The 12,279-nt window shown below is 38.2% G+C and overlaps 3 protein-coding genes across 4 annotated transcripts in view; all 3 read right to left on the bottom strand.

Moving 5' to 3' along the window:
- Window positions 1-12,279, bottom strand: part of LOC144631701 (low-density lipoprotein receptor-related protein 6-like) — an 84,217-nt gene that overhangs the window by 40,545 nt on the left and 31,393 nt on the right. The gene's annotated exons all lie outside the window — the stretch shown is intronic.
- Window positions 1-12,279, bottom strand: part of LOC144631886 (uncharacterized) — a 44,535-nt gene that overhangs the window by 11,249 nt on the left and 21,007 nt on the right. The window lies entirely within an intron of this gene.
- LOC144631807 (galanin receptor 2a-like) lies at window positions 2,253-9,837 on the bottom strand. Its single transcript, XM_078490370.1, has 5 exons — window positions 9,749-9,837; window positions 7,560-7,698; window positions 6,468-6,738; window positions 4,208-4,462; window positions 2,253-2,936 (listed from the first exon to the last, which is right to left on the bottom strand). The coding sequence occupies exons 2-5, from the start codon at window positions 7,670-7,672 to the stop codon at window positions 2,358-2,360; spliced, it is 1,218 nt and encodes a 405-aa protein (XP_078346496.1). The 5' UTR covers window positions 7,673-7,698; window positions 9,749-9,837; the 3' UTR covers window positions 2,253-2,357.

Genomic DNA, 12,279 nt, shown 5'->3' with positions numbered 1-12,279 from the left:
ATGAAAGTGCTACGTGAGCCACTTAAAATGACGATTTGGGGCAGTTGTGTTGAAAGACCACTATGTAGATTGAACCTTTTTTTTCACTCCAGATCCTGCAAAACCTGCCGGTTTGGGACTTGAAATGTACAATTTGGGTCTTTTATGAAATGCGCCATCACGTGGATTCATCCCAATTTTCACTCCAGGTCCAAAAGAATGGAATAAGAAAGTTCTACATGAGCCACTAAAAATGACGATTTTGGGCCCTTGTGTTAAAATACCACCGCGTAGACTAAAGCTTATTTTTACTCTAGATCCAGCAAAACCGTCCAGCTTGAGACTTGAAATATAAGTTAATCTGACTCTTTAATTTGTACATAAAAGATAACCTGCGAAATACGGAGGTACTTATACTTTTTGGGTTCGGCTGACAGTTTGTTGAATAATAAAGCAATAACGCTGCTTTATCTTGCGGAACATTGTTTGATTTAACCTAATCGGGCTGCGGCTTTATTTAGGTGTTATTCTTTAGGATTTCGCAAGATAAGTTTTGAACATTTACAGCTTAGCGCCTGACAGAGAAGCGAATGTGGCCCACTGGGTTGTATTACTCCTTCTGAAGTGTTTTTGCTGTATGTCTTTGGTGGATGTTGGTGGCAGCCTCGATTCCTTGCTCTTCACTCGAACCGTGAATGCCATTTGGCAGTTGCATCTGCTGAGTAATGCCGTTGGCCGTCTGGCGGTTTGGGGCTTCGTTCGTAGGATGACTTTGGACTGTAGTACGCAACCCTGTGTAGCAAAACATTTTCTTGATCTTCTCTCTGAATTGTTGAGTACAATGCGAGCATTAACGGTATGAGGAGAAGTCCAAAGATTAAACATAAAAGCAAACATATTGTAAGCTTCCCCCATCCATTGTTCAGGCCACGGCAGAATATAGGAGCAATGTTTTAATTGAAATCAAAACTCAGGAACTCTGGAATGTTGATAATTAGTGCAAAGATCCAAGAAGCAGGAATTGAATGATTAGCTAGAACGGGAATGGATTAAAGGTACTGCTTCAGTGGCATATCGCATGAATTTTAAAAATAAATTTAAAATAATACACTTGCGGACCACTCACAATAAAATGACATTTTGTTCAAGCTGCTGATTCCTTGTAAAAACAAAGTATGTGCGATTGCATTTCACGAAAACATTGCTATACATGTTGTTACACCAACCTTCTGCGAGGACGACGGGAAGCGGAAACTGCTTTTGTGCAAACATTTTAGCAATTTTTGAAGCGAGTCTCGGTCAAACTCCTTTCGTGCTCTGATATAGTACATGGTAGGATATTTATTAACCAAATGTTTCCCAATGTCGCCTGTATGGCTCAGAAACACGTTGTGATGATTAAAAACCGCACCAGATATTATGTTTTCTCTATTATTCAGTAATTTGAATAATTTGTTTCAAGAGGAAACATCACAAAACTACATACAAACTCTTACATTATATTGTTAAAAGATCATCGATATTTAATATAAGGTAACGTAAGTATCTGTCTAAAAGAAAAAAATATGATTGCCTACAATATCAAATTAACAAACAGAAATTCATGCCAGATGGACTAGATTGAGCTTGGCTGAAAGTATACCTTAACTTTTTTAATTTTGTTTTTTAACACATATTTACCATTCCTATGTGGAAAGCGCAGAGGCTTTATGGTCCGTGCATTGGACTCCGGATTGAGCGGTCCGGGCTCGAACCCAGGCCGAGGTCATTGCGTTGTGTTTTTGGGCAAGACACTTTACTCTCGCAGTGCCTCGCCAGCTAAGTGTATAAATGAATATTGATGAAACTTGGCAGAATGCTGAGGAAAAAACTTCCAATGGAGTAGCATCCCATTCGGGGGGAATTCGGATTTAAATGCCGAGAGCTGTTAACCACTTAGTCTTAAAGTTTACTTTTTTGTCCACAATCTCCTAGTTACAATATGCGGCAATGATTTACACAGTGATTTAAGAACAGATAAATACACAAAACAAATGGAACTGATCATGCAAAAGAGCAAGAAGATTAAATGATTAATAATTAAATAGTACAAATATCCCTCTAATACAATAAAATGCAATAATACAGTACAGAACTGTAGTAACAAGGGACTATCTTCAGTGATTCAGTGTTTTGCAATAACTTTTGAATTAATTTTAGAATTCTTTAACGATTACTTAGTTGTCGCGTAGTTTGTATCGCATATAGTGCGATAACTAGCAAGGGGCAAGGCAAGGCACTTGCCTCGTCTAGATTTAAAACTAAAATTAAAAACAAAATACGTTTAGTTGTGAAAATAATCACCAGTTCAACAACATTGATTTTTCTAAAGAAATATCTTATGAACAATGTTGAAAAAAGCGTTTTTTAGCTTGTAGATTTGTATGGGTCGGGTGAATGTGGATGGCAGCCTCGACCCTTTGCTCTTCGCCCGAAGGGTGAACCCTATTTGCCAATTGGATCTGTTGAGTGATGCTGTTGGCCGCCGGTTGGAAGTTTGGGGCTTTATTTGCAGAAAACAATCCTGCAGAGCTTAACACTCCCTTGATCTTCTCTTCGCTCGAGGTGTGAATCCTATTTGCCAGTTGGATCCATTGAGTTATGCTGGTAGGCGGTTGGTTGTCCAAGGCTTCGTTTGTAGGACAAATCTCGATCGAAGAACGCAATCGTCTGCAGAATAGCATTTTCTTCATCTTCTCTCTGAATCGTTGGCTTATTAGAGCGTATACAAAGGGATTGGCGGCTGAACTGAATAGGACCATGATAAAACCAATGGCCCAAAGGGCATTGCTAGGACTGTTGGCGGTGCTGTAATTGCTTAGGAGGAACATAACTGTATCAGTAAACCAACAGATTGAGAAGATGACACTGACGATTACGACCATTAAAGTGACACGCTTCCTCATCTTAATGACTTTCTGTAAGGAGACAGAAACAGTTATAACAACAGTTAATATAAAAGTGTTAATATTCCCAGTTGTCCTATTTAAAAAGGGTTTTAGGCTTTTGACATATATAATATACCTTATTATAGGAAATTAACGCTGGTGTAAATTAAGGTATTTGAAATTAACGCGAATTGAATGGAAAATTACTTCCCATTAAAGGAAATTAACGCGAAAGAGAGGCAACATTTCAAAATAAAGGAAATTAACACGACGTACACACAAAAAAAAACACACTTGTTGAGACAACAGTGACAAGTTTATTTCAACACTAGGCGCATAATCCGAGACGGAAACAATGTTCGTGATACTAAACCCAAACGTATGGATTTAACGGATTGAATCTGACCGCTTCGAGAGTCCACCCTGATGAAATAATGCTTTTTCCTAGGAGATAAGAACGTCTGGACTGTATCGAGAAATTGGGGCCAAAATAATGGAAATTAAGGTCGTGGAAATTAACGCTCCACTTTATTAAAAGCGTGGAAATTAACGTTAACAAAAACTAACGCGACTTAAATTAACGCGAGATTTTGAAATTCGCCTTAATTTCATGAAGCGTAATTTCCTATAATAAGGTAGACTATTTAGGTTCTTAAACAGGGCTTATTTGCTTAGCTTCGTATTTGCTTAAGAGGAAAAGGTGTTTGCTACTGGTCGAACGACAGTACTCTGTACAGTGAGTAAAGCATCCAAAAATGCTATTAACTTTGTAGCGGTCAAATGTCAATTATGACGTCATATTGCGCCAAAATAATGCCAACATCCACCATCTTGGATTTTTGATTTTTCGAAAATGTAAGAGAATATTTACAGTTTCCTGTTTAAATTGAGAAAAATATTAGATTGCATAAACTGTAAAGTTCCTTGCTAGGAGGCCTCTTTTCCATTGTATTCGCTGAGCTTACGTCATCTCAGCGAATACAAAGGAAGAGGGGCTATGCAAGCAGGGGAACTGTAAAGTTATTAACTGGAAGAAACTTCTCGTTTAAAACGAAAATTTCGTAATTGAAACCTAATATTAATGTGAAAAATGCGGCAACATTTTCTTAGAGCAGCCTGTCATAACATGGACAAGCCAAGTTACGGCGACAGAAAGCTCGGACACTACAATGAAAATTTCGGGGATAATTAAATAAGCTTATGATTTAATCATTACTTTTTACTTTACGTAAGTTTGAAACCAGCACGACCATTTATCTGCCATTCTACCCCCACCTCTTAATTCCCAAGCACATGCATACCTTTTTCTGGTGGGAAAGTTCATCGCTCTCGTTACATTTGAACCACAAATTGTACACGACTTTTGAGTACAATGCGACCATTAATGGTATGGGAAGAAGTCCAGAGACTAGAAATGCCAGCATACTGAAAGCTTTTCCCATCCACTCTTGAGACCACGCCATAATACAAGAAGACGTGGTCTTATCGAACTCCAAAGTCAGAAACTGTGGGATATTGATGATCAGTGCAAAGATCCAGGACGCGGAAATGATCACCTGAAACGAGTATGAATACATTATACTCCTTGGCATATCGCACGAAATTTATTCAACGCCATGTACGATATTTACATTATGTCTATGGTTGCAGAATAATGCAAGAGTATGATTGAAAAAGCTGACTAAAAGAAACAAGCATAATTGGTTGATACTCATGGCTACCGAAAGGATTAACCAACCAACCAACCGACCGATTGTGACAACGGGTTTTGCGTCTGTGACACGGGATTTGGTGCTCAAAACTCTTTAACGGGGAACGGGCGATGAGAGGCCTTTCTTCGGCTGAAACTGTCGACTAATTGGACTGAACGAACTGAACTGGGGATAGCTCAGAGCAACCACGCTTGCTGCGAGAGAGGAACTTGTCACGGGTTCCAAAGTACCGAGGGATCTGCTACACTGGAATCAGGACACAAGAACTTGGACTTCACAGGTTTATTCTTCGTCTCGGCGTAAATCTTCTATGTAACTCCACGAGATGTAAATCGATTTTACAATGATAACAGCACTCTATATATACTAACGCTAAGCCTGATTGCATCATACAAAGGACAATTGAAAGAAGGCTGAATAAATACAACTTACAACATAAAAGCAACGCGAGTAAGTTCAGCTGGCGAGTTTGTAGACTAAAGTACAGCTAAATAAAATTTAATTAAAAGTATTTTAAACTAAAAACAATATTGAATAGAGTCGGCTTATTTGAAATCGTAAACTAACCAAACTCAATTATGAACAAAAGCTAAAACAAAAAGATACATCTGTCGAATGTATATTCAACCTAGAAAGCTGTCTAAATTCGAATTGTTTTCGGTAATGGACTAAATGAAAATTGAAATTAACTTCTTTTATATTTTTCCCCTTGAATACAACCCTAGTTTAAACAGCGACAACCCACACGCGCGGTTATTTACTTAAAGTACAAAAGTAGTTTACTTAAGCATATAAATCGCTGTTTGCCTGTAAAACTCATATATTTGCACAGTTTCCGATGAATGTAACTCTAAAAGTGCAAAGGTCCTATTTTATGATAATTTCCCTAAACATTGATTAATTCCTCCTGACACGATCGATCGATCAATCAATCTTAAACTCATTGATAATTCATCAAGTTCAAACAAGGAAAATAATAACCGTGAAGGAGGTTTGAATACCCGATCTAAAGAAAGCATAGATTTTTACGATTTAATTTCTCCGTTTACTCGGTAGTTTTTTTTCGATTGAGAAGACATATCAAACACTCGAGACAGTGTTTCATCGGCTATCCAAACACCTCAAATTTCGTCAAAAATACCCTGCCTTTCGTCGTACTTTCAACTCTCTTCTCAGTGTTTGGATATCCCGATGAAACATTGTCTCTTGTGTTTGATATATTACGTCAAAAGATAAGAAGATTGAAGGAGTGCTCGAACAACAAAGGGTTTTTAATATTTAAAATGAATTTCACACCTTTACCAGAAATAAAATACCAACAGCGGCAACAAAAATAACACATGGACTACGCATGGTCTGAAAAAAAAAAAAGAATCTAAAATTTACTTGACGTTTCGCATGCTACAGCACGCATCTTCAGAAGTGACGGTTACAAAAAGCAAAATATTTTAAAACTTACAAATACAAAGCGAGGTTCTTAGCCAGTGGACGATGTGGCTTACAGTGTAAAATAAAAGAAACATTGTTAATACGGGACTTAAAACCCACCCTCAATGACAACATTGGCAGTGAAAAGCTGTGGCTTTATTAGCTTTCACCTATTGTTATCACTGTTGCTAATTATTGTTTAGCTCGTTGCCAGTACCTCCTTAGTATTTGTAAGTTTTAAAATATTTCGCTTTTTGTAACCGTCAGTTCTGAAGATGCGTGCTGCAGCATGCGAAACGTCAAGTAAATTTTAGATCCTTTTTTTTCAGACCATGCGTAGTCCATGTGTTATGTTTGTTACCGCTGTTTGTAGTTTATTTCTGGTGAAATTGAAATGGCCAAGAAACAAGAACGTTCACACCTTTAGTTTTTTGTTAGTAAGTTTTCCTTTGTTGCCATAGGGGTAGGTCACTGCATAGTACCGTTCAACCGAGATAGCGATCAGCGTAAACACCGAGGAAGCTGCGCCGATCCACGCGAACGTTCCACCTGTCAGCAATTTGCACAACAATGCACCAGTGGAACCATCTGGGTGGATGAACGTGTGGATGAAAATGTGCATTGGTGCAAAAAACGTAGCCACCATCATGTCCGCCACTGCTAAGTTGAGAAGAAGATAATTCATCGTATTCCTGTAGACATTTGAATGAAAAATAAGTTACAGTAATAACATATGACAACGACATGCCCTACCCCCGGGGGTTCTTTTCGAAAATTTTGGTAGAGGTGTGGGGCGCGCATTCTGAAACCCATACCTTATTTCAGACCAAAAATATACGATCGTCTTACCCATTTTCAGATCTAACCCCTACCTACGAACTGCTTCGGATTGCATAAATAGTAATTTACATTTTTGGTTATTCTAGGGGGTGGTTACCCACCCAATCCACCGACTGGATCTGCCCCTGAGATGATTCATCTATCTACCACATTTGCACGCTTTATTCTTCCAATGCCATTTTTCAAGTGGCTAAAATGTTAGGGTATACCCTGCAGTAGACTATCCAGGCGGTGTAACACCTAGGGAATTCATGCTACAGAAACCAGGGTTAAATGCAAGTAGTTATCCTGCACCGATTCAAAGCGGCTCTCTGATTGGCTGATTTTATAAATTCTGTACCGAGACGTACCGAACCAATCACACGCGAGCTTTGGTTGTGCAGCCAAAGTTTGTGGGCGAAACGGTTGGTGTCATTTAGCTACGTTCGTCTGTTCGACGAGATGCATCGTTTTGTACGATATTTCAGTTGAGATTGTCAATTTTGTAAGCTTTGGACGTTTTCTTGTTATTGTGTTTAAGCTGTTTGAGTTGTATCGTGTTGTTTATGGTCACTGATTGAAGAAAGTCCGATTACAACTGCAAGTAAGGATTGAACCAGGCTTAACTTTGTGGGATGAAATGCTACGATCGTTTAAATCTAGAAATATTATTGTAAATCTGTTCTCGGCATACCTCATATCTCGATATCTCTTTATGATCGCACAAACAAGAGAGTTCCCCACCAGATCGACAATGATGAGTATGGCGTATACAGTTGTTATGGCAACATGAGCTGTTTCCGACATGGCGGTAGACTGTCAGTTACGGTGCCCTGGATAAAAATTAATTAAATTAAATTAAATAAATGAAGGAATGAATGAATGACGCGTGAAACCATTAGGTCTTAATTGATGATCGGTAATCACTTCTTTTTCCCCAGTTTAGGGGTTCAATTTCTAATAACATTCCACGACCACTACAATCATTACTGTGCAAGGACCAGTGGAATCTACCTTCTTTTTCTAGAAAAGTTAATACCACGTGGAGATTTAAGAAAAACATGAAACGTGAAACTGCAAGGCTGATCGGACTGCGTAGAAAACTTAATGCGGCAGAGCCATGATAGAGACCAATCCGAGAGTCAAGAATGCATAACTGTGGATTGGTCTCTATCATGTCTCTGCCGCATTAAGTTTTCTACGCAGTCCGATCAGCCTTGCAGTTTCACGTTTCATGTTTTTCATTTGTTGGCTGACTAGGTCTTTCATAGATCCTGCGTACACTAGCAGCATTTTGTTCGCGGCCCAGTGCAGTTTGTTCGTTTACTTTTGGAGATTTAAGCCTTGATTAAAAGCCTGAAATGTAAGATGTCTCCCGCACTCAGGCTGGATTCTGAGGGCGACTTAAAAAACTGAGCAACAACAACAAAAAGAAAACAAAAAAAAGAACAAAAAGCCGAGGGCTGATGACGACTGAAATGTCAGGTTGCTTGATTAACATTTGATCCTGGATTAACAACAACAACAACAATTTTATCGGCATTTCCATATATAGATGGTACAACGTAAAAGAACAATAAAATCAAATCAAAACTCTTAAACAAGAACAACGAAATAAAATATAGGTACTAATTTTTAATAATAAATAATTATTAACATACTATCCAGTGGATGGCGTGTCAGCAACTATTTTTTGGTAGAAAGCTCTACCTACTCTGGGCCCTAACACTTTGTAAGCGAATGGCAATCCTTATGCTCCATTAGAAACTACGCAGAAATATTTTTCGAAACCAGCTAAAAATATTTTTTAATTGATAACGAGATCGGCTTCCCCGCGTCAAATCCCTTAACCCCTTGACAACAACAACAACAACAACAACAACAACAACAACAACAACAACAACAACAGCAACAGCAACAACAACAACAAGAAGAGTTATTGTAACAAAAAGAAAATATAAATAATTTTACAAAATACGATTTAATTAGTAAAGTATTTTGCTTGCATCTTAATTTTTGTAGACTTTCGATGGGTTTCCAAGGATATAGCGGTGAGACTAAGAATACATTTTCTCCCCTTAAATATAACTTGCCGTCTGCTGTTAATCATTTGTACGTGAGGGAGAACAGCTTGGTATTTTTGTGTACGTCTGAATTGGTTTTGGTTCCGACAGACGAGAGGAAATAAAAAAATAATCAAGAGCAAGCCGACATTCGCTTCAAAACTTCCTGCTTAAAGTCTCTCGATTATTACCGTTAAATTATGTACGAGCTGCCAGAAAACACACTCCTTCGAAAAACAAATGAGTAGCAGTTTTGCATACAGAATGGCTTAGATATGATCATGTTCTAGCAGAGCCGTAACCAGACCTTTAGCATAGACGAGGGAAGATTTTGCTAGGAGGTTCTGGGCGCATGTCCTTCAGAAAGTTTGAAAACCTAGAAACTCTGAAACTCTTTCTTAAACATTTTTCTTAAGGTATTTCTTAAAAAAACAAAAACAAAAAAAAAACGATCTTGTTCAACTGGGGATTATTTTCCCAACCAAACATATTTTGTTTTTGATTTCGAGTTAAAGTCAACTCGCCTCTTGCTAGTTATGGCCCTGACTAGATGTCTTCTGTTTCTTATACGTACACAAAACTCAGGGTTTTAAATTTCAAGTAATCGTTATTATAATATTGATAATAAGTCCTTGTAATGTATGTGTTATGCAGACCTGCTCTAACTGAACGAATTTATTGCCAGAACGTTTTCATCTAGTAAAAATAAACATTAAACTACTGAAGACCTACCAACTTAAACTTTTGATTCTAGATTAATTCCGTCGGATCTACCAGCATCGGGAAAAGAAAAAACAACCATAAACACAAGTGTTCTTACCTTAAGAAACTGTAGAAAAAAAACAGAATAAGTATTGAAAGCAATTCAAAAACTGCATCAGTGGTTCTAAGAACGAAACTTTAGGAACCACAACAGTTTATTGACCATGGCATATATTTGTACGCCCTCGTCACTTTAATATGATAAAAAATGTCAATCAAACCCAAATTTTTCATCAGACGAAAGGTTTTAATAAAGCGAAACTTTAATTTTCATCAATTTTGAAAACCGAATTCATTTCCCTTGTAATTATTCTGAGCGGAGGTGGATCTCGGTGGTACAACTGTAATAGAACGCTGTTTGAGAGAAACTGTGTAGCCACGGTTATCTCGCAGTTTCTGGGTATTCGTCCAACTTGTTTAAAAACTGTTATGCGATTTTCCTAAGTGATTTTGTTTGCCGTGTGCTTAATCCTGGTTTTCACTAGCGACGCAAGGACAAGCGCAAGCCAAACGCGATCACGCAAAAAGGGCAAATTTCGATCCTTGTGCTTGTGCTTGCCACAAGCACAAGCACAAGCATCAAAATGCAATGCGCTTATGCTTTTGCTTGAGTCGAAGCCTTTTTCACGGAGAAATAAGAGCTGTTATTTTTGCGCTTGTGCTTGCCTCGCTAGTGAAAACCAGGCTTTGAAATTATATTTTTCCAGTTAATTTCACCCAGTATTCTTCCAATTCCCAGTGCGTTGTTCAGCTTTGTGGATAAAGTTTGTTGTTCTCCCAAGACAGCGTCCGTTAGAATTGTCACCTCCTTTCCCTCTCGGTGGATTATTTTTAATTGAATGTGTCTTTTCCAGTCAGAAAATAAATATCTATCCTTGCTATTCATGATGCTCAGCGCGCTCAGTGGTTTGTTGTTTTGCTTTGCAAATAGGCCAATCTCGATATATTAAAATTCCATTTTGCCTCGAGGCTTGGGAGTATAAAAGAAAAGGTATTTTTAAATCCTATTGCAACCCCTATGTGATTTCTTTTGTGTTATTCAAGGAAGCCTCGAAGCCTTACTAGAATTTTGCCTATTGCTAGATTCTGCTGATTTCGAGTATCGGAAGCGGCCGGATGAGTTGTAGTCTCCCACGCAGTCGTTTTTATGGGCAATCGTGTTTCACTCCTCCACGTCCGCCCCTAAAAACGACTGCGTGGGAGGCTAGATCAGCCGCTTTCCTCGAAACAAATGCTGATAGCATTTTTTTTGCTGGTTATTTTGGCGGAACGAAGCATGTTCTTATAAATGATAACTGAAGCATTCAATGAACATTTATTCAGAGTTATTTTACTAGGTAGGTAGGTAGGTAGGTAGGTAGGTAGGTAGGTAGGTAGGTAGGTAGGTAGGTAGGTAGGTAAGTAGGTAGGTAGGTAGGTAGGTAGGTAGGTAGGTAGGTAGGTAGGTAGGTAGGTAGGTAGGTAGGTAGGTAAGTAGGTAGGTAGGTAGGTAGGTAGGTAGGTAGGTAGGTAGGTAGGTAGGTAGGTAGGTAGGTAAGTAGGTAGGTAGGTAGGTAGGTAGGTAGGTAGGTAGGTAGGTAGGTAGGTAGGTAGGTAGGTAGGTAGGTAGGTAGTTAGGTAGTAGGTAAAGTCTGCATACGAGCCAGTTCTTATTAGCGCGCGCACACATAAAATAACAAAGAGCTTATAAAAACGCACAAATAAGTTGTAAAAACTCCAAAACTGGCATAAGCAACGTTAGTTCACGGACAAATTTCGTAAAAAATACGGCTTTCTCTGATTCTATGTTCCTATTGGCTGTTAGGTACGCAAGGTATTGTGGTAAAATGTACAGCCGCCAGCCTTTTTCTTATGGTGGATTAAGGCAGAAATAAAACAGAACACAAACAAGAAATCTTTAATAAACACCTTGGTATAAGGTACATGCGGTAAATTGGTATAAGGGACAAAATGGCAAATATAAAATCTGAGAGACAATACTTCTTACAACTGCAAACACTAAAAAGATAAATGATAATACGATGCCGGCGGGATTTTTTTCGGCGAAATTCAAGGTGGTAGAAAATGTGATAAAACACGTTCTTCATACCATACATCTTAATCGAAACTAAACCTATGGACTAAATGGAAGACTAGTTAATCGATAAAATCTATCAGCTAATAAAGATCACATCTCCAAACACTACCAAAACGCTTTTGATTATATGCTTTGAAAATTGAAAATTGTATAAAACCAGGAAACGTACTAACGAGACTAACCAACGAGATTGAAAGTAAACAAAGAAATAACTATAATGATTCAAAACAAAACAGGCAAACAAGCAAACTCTAGAAGGTTATATTAAAAAACTTTAAATTTTAAATGGTATGTATTGCCGTTTTGTTCTTGTTGGGTCTGCCTGTCTCAAGATCGTTACAGTCCATCACTTCCTGCAAATTAAAGAAACAGTTTTTGGACTTTTAGTTACATAATAAAAGCCGCCTGGTATCATCACCTCCACAATTAAGAAAGGGATAGTTAACTACTTACGTCCCGGCACAATCCCATACATTTTTACATACCCTAAACCATGTGTATAACGGGGAGAA

This window comes from Oculina patagonica, chromosome 12 (genome assembly GCF_052425735.1).
Source record: "Oculina patagonica isolate OP01 chromosome 12, crgOcupat, whole genome shotgun sequence".
In the NCBI taxonomy this organism is placed as follows: domain Eukaryota; kingdom Metazoa; phylum Cnidaria; class Anthozoa; order Scleractinia; family Oculinidae; genus Oculina; species Oculina patagonica.
Note: the sequence above shows the minus strand (reverse complement) of the source record. Positions and strands in the feature narration are given on the sequence as shown.